The sequence below is a fragment of the Tauraco erythrolophus genome, assembly GCF_009769465.1.
Source record: "Tauraco erythrolophus isolate bTauEry1 chromosome 27 unlocalized genomic scaffold, bTauEry1.pri scaffold_49_arrow_ctg1, whole genome shotgun sequence".
NCBI lineage: Eukaryota > Metazoa > Chordata > Aves > Musophagiformes > Musophagidae > Tauraco > Tauraco erythrolophus.
Genome location: NW_028238560.1, coordinates 278,998 through 297,921, shown reverse-complemented (window position 1 = coordinate 297,921; position 18,924 = coordinate 278,998). Strand labels below are relative to the sequence as shown.

The 18,924-nt window shown below is 46.7% G+C and overlaps 1 protein-coding gene across 1 annotated transcript in view; it reads left to right on the top strand.

Annotated features, from left to right (window-relative positions):
- LGR6 (leucine rich repeat containing G protein-coupled receptor 6) overlaps positions 1-18,924 on the top strand; it is a 155,904-nt gene that overhangs the window by 102,577 nt on the left and 34,403 nt on the right. Inside the window, exons 5-6 of the mRNA XM_086630321.1 lie at positions 2,045-2,260; positions 11,008-11,079. Coding sequence (XP_086486447.1) covers positions 2,045-2,260; positions 11,008-11,079 — 288 coding nt within the window. The remainder of the gene's footprint in view (positions 1-2,044; positions 2,261-11,007; positions 11,080-18,924) is intronic.

Below are 18,924 nucleotides of genomic sequence, written 5' to 3'. Positions count from 1 at the left end.
GTGGTTTGTGAACTAGAAAATGTCTGTGCTCTTCGGACAAGTGTCTGGTGTCAGGGGTCTGCTCCATGGCCCAACCTTCATCAAAATATGACTTTCTGTAGTCAAAAGTTCTAATTTTGTTGTGGGTTAGGCTGACCCTCCCACACAGCCGGTCACTCCCCCTCCCCCACCCCCAGGAATGAGGGAGAGAATTAAAGGATAAACGGGAAACCCGTGGGTTGAGATAAGAACAGTTTAATGCAGATGATTTAATACACAGGGTAGATGCTCACCACCCCCTCTTATCCGCAGCCCGTCTCGTCCCGAAGCTGCAATCCCGGACGAACGCGAGGCCCCGAAATAGAGAGGGGCAGAGAGGGAGAGAGAGAGAGAGAGAGAGAGAGAGAGAGAGAGCACTCCGAGAGTGGGAGTGCTGGGAGAGAGAGAAAAAGAAAGAAAAACAATAGAGCAGAAGCGCAGCAAGCGCGAAAGAGCAAAAGCGGCGAAAGAGCCAAAGCGCCAAAGCCCTTCTGTGCGGCTGCCCCTCACTGTTATACTGGGCATGGCGCTGCATGATATGGAATGCTGATTGGCCAGTTTGGCCTCAATCTTAAGTTCCACCACAAATCACAAGGGGAATGGTGTCCCCCTTGTCCCGGCTATGCTCCCCCCTTATCCCACCGTGCTTCTGCACTCCGGCACACTGAAAAGTCCTTGGAGTCTCACATCCAACCACAAACATCAGTGCGCTATCAACATTCTTCTCAGAGCGAGCCTCTGAGTGAAACCAAAACACGGAGCTCTTCTAGCTGCTAAAAAGAAGAGCTGACTCTGTCCCAGCTAAAACTGGGACAAATTTCTACACCACATTCCTTTATGGAGGATTGTTTATTTGAGGGCTGGGCCATGACAGTTCTGTTAACTTCCTTCTCTCAATGCTTTGATAAGAGACAAAGCACTTTCTCTTTGCAATTTGAATTCAGAGATCTTTAGATAGCATAGAAAAACAAAACAAGCTCTGTTGGCTGCATATGGAAATCAGAATTTTCTTTCTCCTTAGTGTAATTGGTTCCTGATATTTCATCCAAATTTGAAATGCTTTCCTCTTTTATTTTGATTTTAAAATCTACAGAGCACACATTATATCCTACTCATCATTGTTGAAATGAGAGATCTTTAAAGGAGATTATTCCCAAACTTAGTTTCTAAGCTTTTTTTTTTTTTTTAAATAACCTTAATATTTTTTTGGTTTCTCATTCTGTTTTGGAACAAAAAAACATCTTAAAAATTAAAATTTCTCACCAAATTAAACCTCAAATTCAACTGCCTTAAGGTTTCCGTGATGATTTAAAAAAAAAAAAGTAATTGGCAAATGAAGGAGAAAGAAAGGCCTGAACATGTGCCATACAGAGAGCACAGGCTTAGTTCCTGCTCCATGACATATGGTCTGACTTGCTCGCGGTGCTTTTACAAGTAGCTCTTGCTGTTTGGATCAAATGTAGGACCCCATGAAGGACTGCCACATATTTCACATTTCCAGACAAATCCTTTTCTTCTGGAACGTGGCTTTGGCCACACGGTTTGGCTGCGCTGCACGTCTGCAGCAGTGGGTCTGAGTGGGCTGTGGGGTACCCCACATAGGGCTGTGCCTCCACAGATCAGCTCAGGCAGATCCACGACAAGCCCAGCCCCAGGGGATGCAGCTTTGATGCTCATTTTGCAGTGGGGTGCCTGCAAGTCACAGCAGGCCAGTGTCCATCTGGTGAGTCCATATGAAAGGACATAGCCCAGCCACTTTGTTTAAAAAGCTGCCACCAGTCAGCAGCACTAACTGGCCATCAAGAAGAGATCATCCTTGGCAGTGGTCAAACACCTCCAAGGGCACGCAGGAGTCTTGCACTGAGACCTCCTTATGCTAATCACTATTTACAGCATAATCCAATCTCCCTGGCCATCAATCCATCCCCTCTCGGCACCAAAACTCCCTTTTCGTAACACTGCAGGCATGTGAAGCAATGCTAGATCCCTCTCTCACTTATCCCCACCCTGTTTCTTTCCCACTCAGGCGCCTGGATGCAAACCTTATCTCTGTGGTGCCCGAGAAGAGCTTTGAGGGACTGCTCTCCTTACGTCACCTGTGGCTGGACGATAATGCCCTGACGGAGATCCCTGTCCAAGCTCTGAACCACCTGCCAGCGCTGCAAGCCATGACCCTGGCTCTCAACCAGATCTGGCACATTCCTGATTATGCCTTTCAGAACCTCAGCAGCCTCGTGGTGCTGTAAGCCTTCTCCACTAATTCCTTCCTCGAAGCCGTGGCCACATCTGGGTGGGACAAGGTGCTGAGATGGTGCCTGGAAAATGGGGTCCTCCTACCATGGGAAGACCTGCTGATCACTCCCCAGAAGGGTTTTTTTTGCTGGTGAGGCAGCAGGCAGAGGTTTTGTTCATGACAGTCGAGGAATTTCTGCCATTTGATATGAAATGCTAAAATTCCTGCTTTTGATTTTTTTCCTGTTTTCCGTACTTTTCACTGAAGAGCCAAAAAAGTATCACTTTCAAAAAACGCTTTGCATTTAGAAAAAAATAGTATCTGGAAACAAAAATGCAGATTTTCTTCCCCCCCCCGAAGGTTCAAGAAACAAAAAAGCTTCTCATTTCTATTTCCCCCTTCAATCCCTGTATTAAAACTACAGGAATTTCTATCAACATGAAAACTTGCAGTCAGGTAAAAAAGCTTTTTTTTTTTTTCTGGAAAACATGCCAAGAAAATTTTTTTGACCAAATATGATTTTGAACAAAAGGTCTAATCTCAACACCTTGTCCAAGCCTATGTATGCTTATTTGCATGACTGTGTTATATTTGCAGATCAACTATTCTTTGCGGTGATCACAACATCACAGTGCATGTTACTGTCCAGTTTGTGTTTTAAACATTTTCCTGACAGCATTCAGAGCAATGTAGAGAACGGTGCTGCTCTCAGACGTACCTGGTCCAGGAGGGAAACGTTACTCCACAGGCAGTGAGACACTAAACCACTATGTAATCAGAAAGCAAACTGATGTCTTCGGGGCTTGGGCAGGACGTGCATATTTTTTATCAATAACGGGTTGTACTTTGTCTAGCTTTGAAAGGAAGTTTACATGTACAAATTAGCCAGTCATTACTTTTTTGATGTTGATTGGCAAGTTCAGGTGTGATTGCCGATTGCTTTAGAGCTCCTGTATCTACATGAAATGCTACCTTTTATTTTGCTAATAAGTATGGACACCAGGGTATTAAGTAACCTCAGCGTGTGGTGCCCTAGTGAAAGTTTAGCAATTATTTCACTTTCAAAATTTACTGAAGCCATCCAGCATAGAAAGCGCTTGGACAAAGGACAGTCCAGAGTTTTATTAAGCATCAAGTTCAGCTGTTTAGGCAAAGCATAGAGGGTTATTTAGGAGAAACGCTAAAAGCAACTTGAGCAACGTCAAATAAGTAGTTTTCACCCACGATAGTGCTCATTCTACAAGGCATCCCATGACCATCATAATGCAACCACTTCATTGCAGCATGGGTGGTAAGCTGGCATTTAGGGTTTTATTTCAGTCTCAAAAGCACGCTGCTTTCCTTCTGGCTTATCCCATACTTTGGGTGAGAAGCAACTCCTTAATTAAACAGGCAAGCTCAAGAAATAAAAGTCATTGACCATTAGGTCACAAGGGAGGGAAAAATGTCCCACCACAGACAATCGGAAGGGACCACATGCATGATCCTGCCAGGCGCTGTGGAATACAATGCTACATTTTTGTGGGATCACAAGTGTTTGGCAGAACTGGCCCCATAAATCTTTCCTACGCTTCCATGCATACTCTTGTCAGGGCGCAGCCAGTGGAAAGTCACCCAGTGTTCTTCCTGCGCCCCTACCAGGGACGTTTCCCTGCTTCAAACCCATTCACCGAGAAGAGACGCAAACACTCCCAAAAGCCAGCCCAGCTAGGCAGTAAAGTTTTTGAGGAGACTTTTCCTACCAGGATGCAGACAATACTTATGTGCATTCCTCTGCAAGTGAATTTGCACATAGATGAAGAAAAGCTGACTGCTACCGTTAACATCGGGAAAATTTTAGCCCAAGAGGTATTAAAATGAGCACCTAGGGGAGGAGAGTCAAGGGCAGATGTGGACGAGCACAAGGGGAATGTCTCATACACAGCCTGATTAATAGTCATGGACACGGTTGACCACAGCTGAGGGCATGACCTTCCCAGGTGCAGAGATGTGCTTTTCCTCCTCCACACACCTTGGGCCTTTGGGAGAGATGTGGGTGATTACCCAGCACTGACACAAAGCACCAACATCAGAATATACAAGCCTCAATCTGGAACAAGTTAAGGGGTTCAGTCTCTGCTAATAAATTACACCTCTGTTGAGGAATTCCCTGATCTTATTCCCATCTTTATTGCTGCTGCAGGTTTCTAACTAGGCCTGCAGGATGTTCAGTAAGCAGAGCCTTATGTAAATCACTGATTGTGAAATCGATGAGTCTTGGTAATTGATGTCATCCTTTTCCCAGCTTTGATAACAAGGGCTTCATGTGTGGCTATGTTGGCACTGTGCTGCTGATGGCAGAAGGTAGATGGCTAGTTTGATCAGGGGAGCTCTTGACAATAGGATACTGAAGATCTTAGCTCCAAGTCTGACAGAATGTGTCTTAGCATCTACAAGCAGAAACAGTCCTGAATATTTTTCAGTTAATGGTTTGTATGAAGCAAAGGGTTTTTTTACAAAAAGCATTTTCTCCTTCTGGCCTTAAAAACTTTTCATTTACAAGTGAGCATCTGGAACCCCCATGCTGCTGTGCTGACAGGCTGATAAAGTGCATAACAGCAGTTCTTGTTAGCATCCCTCATGTCCTCTGTCAGCTGAATTCAGCAGAAAGTCAACTCCTAAACCAGGAATCACAACACCTCTTTCAGTCTCAGTCCCCAGAGGCATCCGCAGTCCCTGTAGTAAAGTCTCACAGGGACAAATTTAGGACAGTCCCAAACCATCCCAGGCTTTCCTCCAGCACTGCAGACATGTCCTTGCTGTCACATCTCTGCAATGGGCTGCATTTCGCTTCTCAAAGGAGCTGTGAGTGCTCTCAGCAGAGATGCTAGGATATGGGTGGGACATGGAGTCAGAGTGCCCTCTCCTACACAGGCCAGGCAATAGAGAGGTTTGCTCTGAAGCCCTGTAATGATGGACCTGGCTGGAAAAAGTCTTTGTGTAGTTTTACTTTCATCACATGGCAGGGAATCCCTTAAGTTAGAGCAAACGAGGTCAAAACCCAGATCCTTCTCTGTTTGAGTCCACAGGGAGCCTTAGCTCCTGGAAACATTACTGACCCAAACATTCCTGCGATGCTGAACGTCCCACTGTCAAAAAGACCCAGAATTTGCTGCTTCATATGGAGTGAGCTTGGAGCCAGTGAGTTAACTTAGCCTTGTAATGCAAAAAAGATGCTCCACTCCTCTTAATCAGGCCCTGACCCGTGTCTGCCTGCACACAAGTCTTTTGAAAACAAGGACTCTGGGAAAGTTGTTTACATGCTGCTACCAGTTAGCTTTGCTTAACACTCCCAAATTTTGCATTCTGTCTCTACCTCCTCTGTGCCATCTCTGTATTTGTTACTCTCTGTCATACCCTTCCCTCATCTCGACTTTTCCAATCCCCATTCTGTTAGCTGTTTTGCAGTTACAAGTTAGTCTACATATCGCACTTGTTCATTCCTCCACAGCTTTGAGGTGGAAAGACCAGAACCACACACTGTAGCAAAGACAAAAAAAATGAATGATGTGTTGATACAATGGCATAATGCCATTCTATAGTCCATTTTCTCTTTTCTAGTCATTCCTATTGTTTTATTTGCTTTTTTGACAGTTACTAAACACCAAGTGTTCCTCTCTGTAGATATTTAAGAGCCTGTTACTGTGTATGCTCAGATAAGACCGGTTTTCCCTCCTTTACATTCATGTAATCTGAATTTTAGCTGATGTTTTATTGTTGAGGACAAGCCACTCACCTGCAACTGCTTCCCTCGTAGGACACCTAGCAAGACCTTCCAGCTAAATGTGTCAGAATCTCAAGACAGTAAACAAAGAAGATTTAGTAGAATTTATTTTCTCAGTGTTTTTATTATGTAAGGACATGACGCAGCTAGCTTTCTAACAGTACCAATTAGTGACTAGAGGAGAAAATCAGTTTTCAAGACTCCTAGGTTACCATTCCCATTTTGGTCTTTGTTCTGGTGTTACTCTTGCCAAAACTTTCAAAAAGCACCACTGATTTTCAATGTCCTTTCAATTGCCTGGGAGCAAAAGTCGAACATCTTAACCCTGCTTTCCAGGGCAGCTGAGCACCAGTAGTTTCAGTTGACATCTGTGGGACTCAGAGCTCCCCAGGATGACAAACCCCAGTCTGGTAGATCAGAGTGCCAGGATGAGCCTGCACATCACTACCTTCACCTGTACAAAGGAGCTAACAAGTCCCTCTTTGAGAAGGTCTTGGAAACCTCGATGTTGGCAGGGAGTGCCAGGCACATGCAATTCATTATTGCTAAGAACAATATCGTCTGGAACATCTGGGTCCCATTCAGGGGCCTTTTATTTTGCAAAAGTGCCTTTTCTCTCTGAGGACCCAGCATGCTGCCTTGGTAAAAGTGAATTTCCCTCTCCAGTACTTGATGAAGAAGCAAATAGCACTCCAATGCCCCCCTGAGAATATCACTTCTGATCAAGTTTTATTCTTCACCAGACAAGTCTCATGCTGGTCCTTCACTGTCAGAAATAATCCATGGGAATTTGCACCATCTATGAGGTTTCTCTACTTATCCGTAGCCAAGTTGAGGAAAAGGACAATTTTGCTACAACAAAGCTGGAAATTTATCATGGCAATGGCTGGTCCAGAGGAAGAATTCATATCATGTCAGATTTGAAGTTGGCGCAAATCATCTAATGCAAATAATTGATGGAAAATATTTGCATTTGACCTTTTTGAGAAGAAATGAAGTGATTAGAAATGAAAGCAATGGAGAATCCACCACTTCTCTTTGTAGTTTGTTCCAGTGGTTAAACATCCTTAGTGCTAACAAAAAAAAAAAAAAAAAAGCACTCATATTTCGCCATTCGAATTTTCTTTGGCTTTATCTTCAGACATTTGTTCTTATTATTATTTTCTCCACTAAATCACAGAACCATTTTAGTATCCATTTTCTAACCGAGAATAATCCTATACGTTACACTGCACTTGTCCTCTTGATCTTACTTTTAATAAGCTAAACAGACTGAGTTCTCTAAGTCTCCATCCTATTTTTTTCCACCCCTTGGATCATTTTTATTTCTCTTCTCTGTGCCCATTCCAAATTATCAACATCCTGTTAACAATGTGGATACCAGAAAGACATTTAACCTTCCAGGGCCATTTTCACCAGTGCACAATGCAGATGTAATATAATTTCCCTTTTCTTACAGTCTACTCTCTTGTTCATGCAGACAAGCACCTTTATTAAAGCATTAAATTTTTTTAAATGTCCTGTCCCCTTGGGGGTGGCATTTCCAGACTGTGAGTTCACAGCGCTAATGCCAGTACAAGACTGTTCTTCATGATCCTTTAATCTGCTGGAAAAACATATGGAAAAGGAAGTGAAATTAAAATTAAACAAATTCTACTAGGAGAACTGCAGGGATGATTTGGAAAAATCACATTTATGCCCAATTTGTGATAAGTAATTGTTGGCAAGGACAGAAAATCTTCCTTCTAGAAACTGTTGCGGTTTTTTGTGTTTTTTGGGGGGGGAGGAGGGGGCATAAATGAGTCTCATAGAATTGGCTTTTGTCTGGCGTGCTTCTAAAGTCTTATCACCGGAGACACCAGACAAGATGAAGCATCTCTCTCTAGCCTGTCTGGGGTACTGTGGCCATTTGGTATTCTGTAGCCACTGTAATTTATGCTGCCTTTCAACAAAACGCAGCATGAGTTCACCTGACCCAACAAACAAGCTAGTCTGTTGCATGACATGTGGTTGCATGCATGCTGCTGCAGGAGCACTTGGGGTAAATTGTCTGCCACCCTGCCAGAGGTCAGTCGTGACAATTGCTTTTGCAAAGAGACCACTGTTTTCTAATGCAGGTGTGTAACTGAAAAACAGTCGGCATGCCAGCCCACAAAAAAGACAGTGACTGCCCTGCTCCTTCCTGGACAAAGCTACTCTCATGGATGATTGCCCAAAACCAGCCTCACTCCATGAGACTGACCTGCAAAAGGAGATACATAGATCTTAAACTCATTGTTCTCACTGAGGAAAGGGGTGGATACTACCTCCAACAGGAACAGCAAGAGCTTCAAGACTTCTCATGTTTTTGTATCACAAGAGGGTTGTTTATGGCCCAGAACCAAGTATCTTGAGGTGCTATCAAACCATCTGTAATTTATGGGACAGAATATAATGTCGTGTCACCTGAGCTCAAATTGACAAACACTGGAGATGTTGCAATTCCACTTGTTAAACTTTGTTTGCCAGGGGAGAAAAAAAAGGCAGGATGGAAGAAAGGACTGTCTTTTCAAGTGTTTACCTTTCCAACGCTCTTGTTTCTATTGTTGCCATGTGATTGCGTAACAACTCTAGAGTTCAGCTTGGACAACAAATTTTTTTATAACTCTCTTTTTTGGTTGCTCATAAATTTCTCACCAACGAAGAACTTCTTTCTGATGATTTTTATTACTCTGCCTCTAAACAAAGCACTTTAGAGCCAAATGTAGATACAGCAGGCGATTGCTGTTCTATTCTGTCTCCTTGCTCGACTTGAGCGATAGCAGCCAGCTGCTCAGCATGTCCAAGCTTAGACAAGGTGTAAAAAGGTGTAGCATCCCAATGAAGCTCCAGAGAGCTCACATCTTCCCTAGCATTCAGCATTTCCTTTCTCCCTACACTGTCCCCTTGCAGCAGACAGAGGTAAGGGGCAAGAGGTTCCTGTGGTACCCCTAGCGACTCCAGATCCAAACCCTCGATTTGTCACATGCAGTATCCAGTCCTCAAAGGGACCCAAAATGATTGGCACCATCTTGCACTGAAAGTGCCAAGTGAAGTACAGGCAACACGATCTGAAGCTATCCTGTAACATTTGACAGAGGAAACCATCTGGACTTGAACTTGCCTTCTTGTGACAAAGAGAAGTTTCTCCTGTAAGATTCCGATTTTGATCTCAGCTTCTTTTTTCCTCTAAGAGTCACAGTCAAACCAAGTTTTCTCACAGGCAACATCCTTTTCTTTTTTCCCGTTTGCTCAAAGGAATAAACATATTTTATCGCTCATCTTTCCCCTCCCTTTCCCTTCCTCTGAAATATTTGTGTGTTCTCATCCCAATGACAAACATGCATCTTAGGCTAGTTTCTGTTTTGCAAGCCCCTAACAAACTGCCCTAGAGCTTGGATGTTCCTCCACTCCCAGCTGTCTTCTGTTTTACCCTAGAATATTTGGCAGTGGGAGCTGCCTATGCTCAGCCAAAGAAATTCACACTTGAATCCAGGTGGAGTAAGAGATTTTTCAAGCTGAGACAGATTTAGCAGCAAATAATGAAAATGTCATTGATCCATCTGCGAGCGTGGAGTCTCCCCCAGGCTCTTGGAAGGAGGCAGCAGTGTTGGACAAAAGCTGGTGCGTCCCTGAACGTGGGCAAGGGACACAAGGATCTCAAAGGCAAATGGTGTGGTAGCAAATTCACCACATGGGACTCGTGTTAAAGGAGATCCTGAACTGTAAAATGAACTGATAGGGAAACCTATCCTGACAGAGAGCAAAGAGGGTATCCTGTCCCAGAGGACCTTACCTACTTGGTGGGCATTTCTTTGCACATACCATCCCAGTGCAAGCATGGACACCACTAGTGTGCTTAAGCACAGGCTGGTAGAAGTGCAGGCTGGGCAGCAGTGGATTATCTTCACCTGTTTTTCAGCAGACTTTCCTCAGGCAGCTCACAAGATCTCTGTATATGGACTTCAAGGTGCACTTGAGTAGGATTTCAAAGGGAGATGCACAATTAGCCATGCAGCTCCCACCAGCTGTAAAGGAAGTCAGAAGGCAAAAACACTCAGATGTGCACACACACCGTCTCTGACAACCGGAGAGGATGAATCTAAGAATTAAGGCCTGAGGTTTGCCAAAAAACTGAGACACGGGAGTAAGGGGCTCCTGGAAACAGAGAAGCCAACAGATGGGACTCCAGGAACTCATCATCTATGGAGCTTCCAAGCCAAAAATAACCAAGGTGGCTTTGCATGGGCTCCCAGCACACGACTCTCCAGCACCAACATTAAGACTGGGAGCTCCAGAGCCCTTAAGCACTAGATGTTGGTGGCATATAGCACCAGGAGGAAGGGGAACAGGGAAAAAGTTGTTGACTTAATGTAGAGAATGTGCATCAGCCTGTCGCATGGCCCCTGCACTTCAGCCAGACTCTCTGAAGCATTAAACTGAAAACAACTTTCATTATAATCGAACTGGAGCTAATCCAGGAACTGGCAGCATTTTCATTTTTATGCAAGTAAAGATAATAAACTGTGACTAACAGGATGATTTTGAACTCAAAGCCTTCTTGCTGCTACTAAGGCTCTGAGGAGTCCAAATATGACTGTGTCCTTAGCACCTGGTGCCCGTGAACAACTGTTGAAGACACACAGGACTTTGTAGTGTTGGGCTCAATGTAAGGTGAGATCTGGAGTGTTTCTTGAAGCTTCTTGCCTCAGCCTGTTCATCCAAAGTGACCCGGCAGCTATGAAAGCAAAGGTCTCAGAGAAACTCCTACGTCAGCCTGTGTTTCCTGGGAGAAATGGGAGCTCTGTACCTGCTCTGCAAGCATTATTACACCTAGCATGTGTCTCATGGGGCAAGAGAAGGACCTTATAACACCCAGCTGTGCTCAGCTTGCAGGATGTCTCTGGGCCATGGCTCAGACTGGCAGGAAAAGGTCAGCTTACACCTCCACTGACCATCTCTATTTTGTCTACAGGCACCTGCACAACAACCGGATCCAAAGCCTGGGAGCCAATGGCTTTGATGGGCTGCACAGCTTGGAAACCCTGTGAGTCACCTGTTTTCTTCTTTGTCCTAAAGAGCCCATGTGTGTTCATACCCTCCAGCATAGCCCACAGGAAAGGGCTGGTGTCTCTGAGTCAGCCCCACTTCACATTCACTCATCAATGAGGGCAGCAGCAGGGCTGGCTCCAGGCACCAGCCCAGCGAGTAGATGCCCAGGGCATGGTGCTTCCTGGGATGGTGGCAGGCTGGACTTTCTCCCTGCATCTGTGCAAGCTGATCTGGCTGTGCTGCTGCTGCGGAGGGGTCTGCACACATGGGTAGAGTGGTTGGGAGGGGATTCTGAGGCTCTGGACACAAGTCTAGTCCTGGTGCAATACAGAAAGCTTGCCTGCATGCCCTGCTCAGGGCATGTCCCCACCTCCTCATCACATGCATGTTGTCCCAAAGACTCCTAATCACCTGACTCCACTAAAATGAGGGGCTTGCTTGAGTTCAAGTCTGGTAAAATCCCCAGAGATCTGTAGAATATCTCTCATTCAGATGGTCTTACGTTACCTGGCATCACCCATAGCCAGATGACTTCATCTTGCACCATGTTCTTGGCATGGCTGAGTCAGCAATCTGTCAGGAGACCACAGGGGAAGATGGGAAGCAGGAAAAAGCTCTCCTGCAGCACACATCTTCATTAGCAGCAGATGGGTCACCCTAAATTCAAAGAGAGTTAAGACAGCCTTGCATACACCGAGCCTTTGACAGCAGTATGAATTGCTTGGGTCTCATGTGCCGTGCATTGGTCTAGGAGAAGACAAAAACAAGCAAGCAAATAAATCAAGGCTCTGAAAGACTGGAAGAGATGCCTATTGCCTTCAGTTGTGGAGAAACACACCCCTTCATGCAGGCCTTAGGGTCAGTCAGGCCCTCACTCCTTGCCAGAGAGAACTAGGGGGTCCGGGTCATGGCAAAAAGAGGTGATGCTTCCCAGTATTCAAGTGCCACTCAAGCATACAAGGACCCTCTGAGCCCAGGACAGTGCCAGCAGCAGTGATTGGGTGAGAACGGATGCAGCAAGCAAGCCCTAGGTCCCCAGACACACTCGTCAAGGGCAGGACCATGACACACATTGTCTCTTTCAGACTGGCACATCCTGGGACCACCCAGAAGGGCTCAGCTGGGGAGAGGTTGAACCGTGCCAGGGATAATGCGGGAAGGCAAGCTGCGGGATGGTCTCCTCTGGTGACCCATGGGTCTACCGCATCACTGTGCCAACTTAGCTTTCTCCCCAGTCATTTCTGGTAGGTGCAGAAAAATACATGAGGGCAGAGTCATGGCATCCAGGCAACACAAAGGCAGGCAAGTTGCAGGAAGAAGTGGAGAACTTGCTGATGGAAGAAAACTCTGTTTGGGCTATAACCCAGGCAGACCATGCAGCAATATCACAGCTTACATCAGGGTAACCTTATTCTGCAGCCAAGGTGGTTAGAAGCCATCCCAAGCTGAATGGAGCTGCAGAGAAAAAGCTGGCCCCTTACTTAGGGCTTACTTTGCCCTGGGAGATGACTCAGTTTCCACAGACACTTGTACTGAAAACACATTTTCCCTCTCTTCCTTCTGCTGCTCTAGCACTTTCTTTGCCTTTTGTTGCCCATCTGAGATGTCATCCAGCATTCAGGCAGCTCAGCATCCCCACAGGGACAGGACTGCATAGCGCTGTGGGAACATGACTCTCTGAAGGGCTGCAGCAGCAGGAGTCCTGTCCCTGCTGACCAGGCAGCCCTGGGAGTATTCAAACTCCAGAGATTGTCCCCTTGCCTAACTACTGCCTGTGTCCAGGCTCTGATGGCCTGGACTTGTGCATGTGAATATCCCACAGCCCCCATCCTCCATGAGCTGTCTGCAGCTGCAAGGACAGCACTGTGGGCGAGATCTCCAGACTCTCCTCCATATCTGATCACACTGAAGGAGCATTCTCAAGAGAAAGTGAGATGGCTTTTGCACCTCGTGACCTGAGCATCTAATTCTCACCTCCAGGCTAGCAAGTATTTCAAGTCACTGATCTCTGAGGAATGCGTTGTTCCTCAAGAGAAGCCATCCCCCTTGTGTTAATCTGCAGTGCTCATCTGCTCTGCTGATCAAAGCTGACCAAACTTTGTAGCATAAAACAGCAGAATGTTTGGCTGCAACAGCCCAGTCAAGCTCCTAGACCTGCATCTCCTACCACCTCTCAGCTCCTGTGCATGTGAAGACTGTTGCAGTCTCCGCATATATCCTTTAACTCAAATTATGATTACATTCTGTTGACAGCACTTAGCACATTTTCTTGGCTTCTGGAGGCCAAACTGTGCTCTCAGTTAGCCCGTGGGTGTTACCTCCTGGAAGGCAGCAGGATGGTAAGAGTTGGTGAAGACAGAAACTTCTCCAGGGTTCCTAAAGTGAGTATTTGTGTCCAGATGCTAATTATAAGCCAGGCGCGATAGTTGAAGAGCTGTAGAAGCTGAGAGGAAAAAAATTGTTTTGGGCTTTTCAGAAAAGCCTAGGAAGTTTTAGGTGCAGAAACCTCTGTTCCCCTAATGGAAATATTTCTTCCCACATTCAGCTAGACAGGGAAACTTCTATTTTTATCATGCAGCCAAAACTTTTAAGAAAAAACACTGCTCCACGCAGATCTCAGCAGTGTGCAAGCTGCCTATGCACCACCACACCGAACGCCTACCCCAGGTCCTATCATTTCTGCAAAAAACAGATGCCACTGGAGCATCTCTGTTCTTGGACAGGGCTTGGCCCTGGTGTTTTAGGAGAGTAGTAAATCTAGAAAGAGGTAAAGTGAAGCCTGATGAGTGACTTCACATTTCTCCTGCATTGACCTGCAGCTATTGTGCACAAGTCAACTCTGCCAGTCACAGAGCAAGAGCAGCTCTGTGTTTTCCATGCTGATGAGAGGGCAAGTAGATGTGCAAGACCCACCAGGTCTCAACTGGTCAAACATCAGCATGTAACTGGACAAAGCAGCTCCAGGAAAATTTTCTCTGTCAGGGCAAGATCTGGCTCCCCCTTGCCTTCTCTTCCTGGGAAGGAAACCTGGGCAGGCAAGCTGGAAGCAAATCAGAGCTGCTCTGGCCAGATTCCCAATAGGGTTTCGAAATAGCCTAGAAACCTAGTGAGATTCCCTCACTGGTTACCATAAGCCTGAGAGATGACACAGAGCAACCCTGTGGGGCTTTGGGAAGAAACCCAAAGCATGGCTAAGCCATGACACTAGGTATTAGATAGTCGAAGTGGATGATACTTGGCATTTTTTAGCCTTCTCCCAAAGAAGCGGAATAAATAAGAGTGTAAATGTTCTTATGTGCCACATTCTTCCTGTAGCCCCTTTGGGTAATGGACTACATCCTTTAAATGTCGTGTAAGCTGAGGGGTACACATAGATGCAGAGCAGAGCCAGCGCTGCCCAGTGAGTGGAGCAGCGCCAACTGGGCATGGAGGCTTTGAATACCAAGGAAAGGACAACCATAATCCATAGGCATGCCCAGAGGGGAAGACCTGTGTCCAAGGGGAGCATGTGGACCACAGCAAATGGCCTGGTGCAGTGGGGTGGGGGAATCCCAAGAGGGCTTTAGGTGAGCAGTGGGGCAGTGAGATGAAGGAGAAAAGTCAAGGGGAAGCACAGTCTTTTGCAAGAAGTAGGAGCGAGGCGTGCCAAAAGCTGAGACTCCAGCTGTGTTTCACAGCACTTCTTCATGTCACTTCGCAGCTCCTGCTTTGCCTTGTAACACCTGCCCTGTACTGTATTGCTCTTTAGGCCGTCTAATGTGTGCTGTAAAACATCGGGTGGCATAACTGGCTTCCTGCTGTTTGGATGGAAGGATCTTAACTTTTATATTTCCTGATTATGTTGAACTTTATTTCTCAATCTTTAACAATGCAGAGAGAAGGGGAGGGGGATTAGACTATACCGGTTCTGTAGTGTGACCCTGGTAAGTAGGGTTGTTCATGGAAAAGTTGATGTAAAGAGAAGTCAGCTGCAGCTGGGAGCATTGCTGCAATGACAGAGGTTGATTCTTGGAAACATTCAGACCTTGTACTTGGGGGTGGGGGCACGGCCCTAGGGGAGACAGGGCTGTGTTTTCAGAGGAGCAGCAAGGAAAAAATGCCATCCAAAGCTTGCATGGTGCTAATACAGGAGACAAGTTCTCCACTGCTGTGTGAGGACAGTATTTCTCATGGGGAGATCCCTGTGACATGAATTTCCACAATGACACTGGTCTTGTGCCCAGGTTTCTTCCTTACCACCTCCTGGAAAGCTGACCAGTATCCTAAGGTCCTTGAGTTTTGCAGCCAGTCTGAATGTACTAAAGGCTAATGAATAATATCCTCATGCCTTGTAGTGCTTGACTTTGACCTCGTTAAATAGGTTGTGAATGCATGAAGTACCTCCAGATGGTCAAGCCACAAATAACTGCTGGATGAAGGGACAGAAAAAGCAGGTGACCTGAAACTATGCAGCCAAATAGATACATACGTGTGTGTGTGTGTGTGTGTGTGTGTATATAGCACTTCACAGATAGCCATGGGGAAGGCATCTAGTCGTGGAAGTTGAATTTCAGAGCTGGTCCCCAAATCCTAGCTCCAAACAGCAGCACACATAAACCATCATTCAGCATTTCCTTGCTTGACTGCTGTTAGGGAGCCCTCAGCATTGCCAGTGTCCCCATGGCAAAGCAGGGCAGACCCTAGACAGCAAGCAGAGAGTGCAGCTGAAGGAGTGGAGAGGTTCCTGCACAGGTCTTCTTATGTCTTCCACCAAAACAGTAGTACCTCACTGAAAACACCCCTGGGCTGGGAGCTCTGCTTTGAGAAAAAGGAGAAAGTGTTTTTCCTCCTGTATCAGGACTATTTTGCGCAAGCAGGGAGAGGAGGATTTGTGGCCCTGAGCACCAGCTGCCACACACGGCGAGGAAATCCGTCGAGGCAAGTCCTTGGGGCCTCTGATACGGGGTAGGCAGGTGACAGAAGCAGCTCTGGCAAGTCTATGCTTTCGTGTGGCTCTTGGGCACAAATGGGCTGGCAGTGCCCAGCAGCACCCCAGCATGGGTACGTGCAGGGTCTCCCGTCACAAAGGCCACCATGTATCCTCCAGTGCCTACTCAGGGCTCAATTTTGAGCTGCTGAGGCAAAGGGAGAAATCCAAAAGCAAGAGCTACAGCCCTCCTAGTGGTCCTGCCCATGGACATGGCCAAGTTCCCTATATGGATGGAGCAAGGGCTTAGCTGAAAATAGGGGCCAAGGCTCCTCCCTACCATGGCACATGCAGCAAGACAAGACCTTGATGTTGGCAGAGAGAGAAAACGTGTCTCAGCAGCATTCTTTCTCCCCACCCCATAGCAGGGCTAAGATAGCTGCTTAGAGGCAGGGATGGGAAATGAATGGCTGCTCCCTCAGACCAGCCTGAAATGCTGAAGGCCTCCGGACTATGGCCAAAATAGCCAAATGATCTGCCCTAAAATTGCTGCTCCTTTAATTGTTTGGGCATCTCCAGTCCATCTCTGGCATGGACATGATGGGGAAGCCATTCAGAGAGGCCCTGCAGCCCTCACCCATCCCCTCTGTCTGAGATGACCCCACTGCTTCCTGTCTCCCTGACTTCTCCCTCCCCATCCACAACCCTGTCAGCTCCTCCACTCATCAGACAAAGGAGATAAATCACTTGGAAAGAGCAAATCTCCATTCATTAGAAAAACTTTTGATTTATTTTTTAAAAGTAGCACTAATAAATTAAAAATGTCTCGCAGAAGGGCTGAATCCAAAACCCTCTGGCTCCAGGGTTTGCCCTCTGGCTCCAAGGCTCTGCAAGGCTCTTTCCTCACAGGAAATGCCCTTACCACAGGCTTTCGGAGCACTCTGCCTTATTATCCGGGTAATTAGTCAAGTCTGTAAATGCAGAGGAGAGCTGGAACCTAACAACTCCTCTGGAGAGCTGGATTTTCTATGGGAGAAAAAAAAATTAATATAAAGTGTACCTAAGGCAATGAAGACAGGAAGGAGGAAATGGGAAATATCTCCACCGCAGCTCAGACAAGGGTTCTTCAGCTCTTTTAGGGTCAGGCAGACCTTGCTGTTCTCCTGGAAAACTGTCTGCCAAGTCCTACTTTGCTCTTCAAGTGGCATTTGGCTTCATCGGCATGTTTAATTTGAAACCTTTTTTGCAGTCTCTTGATGCTAATCCCAGTCTGTGCAACTCCCAAAGTAGATGATGGTTCTGACTCCTCCAAAGATGTCCTGTTTGCTGCCATGAGCTTCTCCCTCCCTCCTCAGCATCCTGATACTCCAACCCTTCTGTGTCAGTGTGGGTCCCTGGGCAGCTCATCAGAGGCAGCTTGGCTCCATGGTCCCACTCTGCCCTGCCAGAGGAGGGAGGAGACTTCAGCAGAGGCTTGGGTACCCGGATTCAGGGATGGAGAAAGGAACGTGGCAGGTAGCTTTTTAGAGAGAGGGACCACAGCTCAGGGCCCTGGTTGGATGGGTCCCTGTGTCTGGTCCAAGAACAGAGCTATAAAGTACATTGCCTGCTCTGATCATTGTGTAAATAGAAAGTGACGTTTCCAAACAGAAAAAGCCACCTGTAAAACTGAATTGGCAAAATGCACTAAGCACTGGGAGCGTGGGGACTAGACACTTCCCTTCTGCAGTCTCCTTGGACCAACTAGTCTCAATTTGCTGCACCTTTTCTACCAAGATCAGAAGCCTGGACTTCCAGCAATGTGTCCCCACTGATGCAGCTTAGGTTCTGAACCAATCGGGTACATTCCAACTGGGCTCTGAGCTTTGGCTGACATGACCTCAAGCAGACATAGAATTTTGGAAAATTATGAAGCAAAATAACAGAGTGTGAAACCAATGAAAAGGTAGTTCTGGAGATACTGCCTTTTCCATGGGTGATGGCTCCACTGTAAGGCTTACCCCCTTCCCAAGACTGTGCCTATTCTACCTTTCCCCACTAAATCCTCACGCTTCCTCTCTTGCTCCCTGCCACCTCTCCAGCCTGGCTCCCTGCGCCCTGGCACCACTGATCTTGCAGTGAGCACTGAGTCTCCCCAAATCTCCAACTCCTGGCACTCCAGACATGCTTGCTGTGACCTTTCAGGGGTTCCCAACTCCTTTGGCTCCTCAGGCTTCATTTTTCTCTAAGCCTTCCCCTTGGACATAGACCCTTTCACTGAGCAGCTAAGCAAGAGCAGCTGCCTGTGCTGGAGCAAGGAAGCCTCTGCCTCCAGAAATGTGTGAGGGTGAATTGATGGCCTGTGAAAAGGAGGAACAAGCACTGCAGGCAACAAAAATGGCAGTACAGGCAAGCTGCAGGCATATTTTCCCCATGGATGTGCTGATGCATGGAAGCTCTGCCCCCCACCCCACGCTGCCTTCTTCCAGCAGCAGCACGCTGTGGGGGACTGGGGGCTGATCACCAGCAACTTGTGCACCTTGGGGGATAGGTAGAGGTCCCCAGCTGCCTTCTTGCAGTTTGTTAACGCTCTGCTGTAGACCAGGCTTCCTCCAGCCTGCCTTCTTCCTTGCCTGGCAAAGTGCAGCAGCCTTGTCCGTGCCTCCCCTGCCTGAGTCATCAGGTCCATGGTTATTGTCAGTGCATCCCAGCAACCAAGGTCCCTGCTGCTCAGCTTTGCGGTCAGCTCCTTTTGTGTCTTGTAAATGAAATGTGCATGGCAGTGCCTGTGCTCCCAGGACCCTCCCATGAGATCCTGCTCTCAAAAGCTTATTTCAACCTTGCTAAATAAATCAAATTGAATTGAAAACATATTTTATCCGGTACCTTCATCAGTTAGAGAAGAGACAAATACTGGTTGGAACAGACAGATTCTGGGCACTGCTGCGTTTTTAA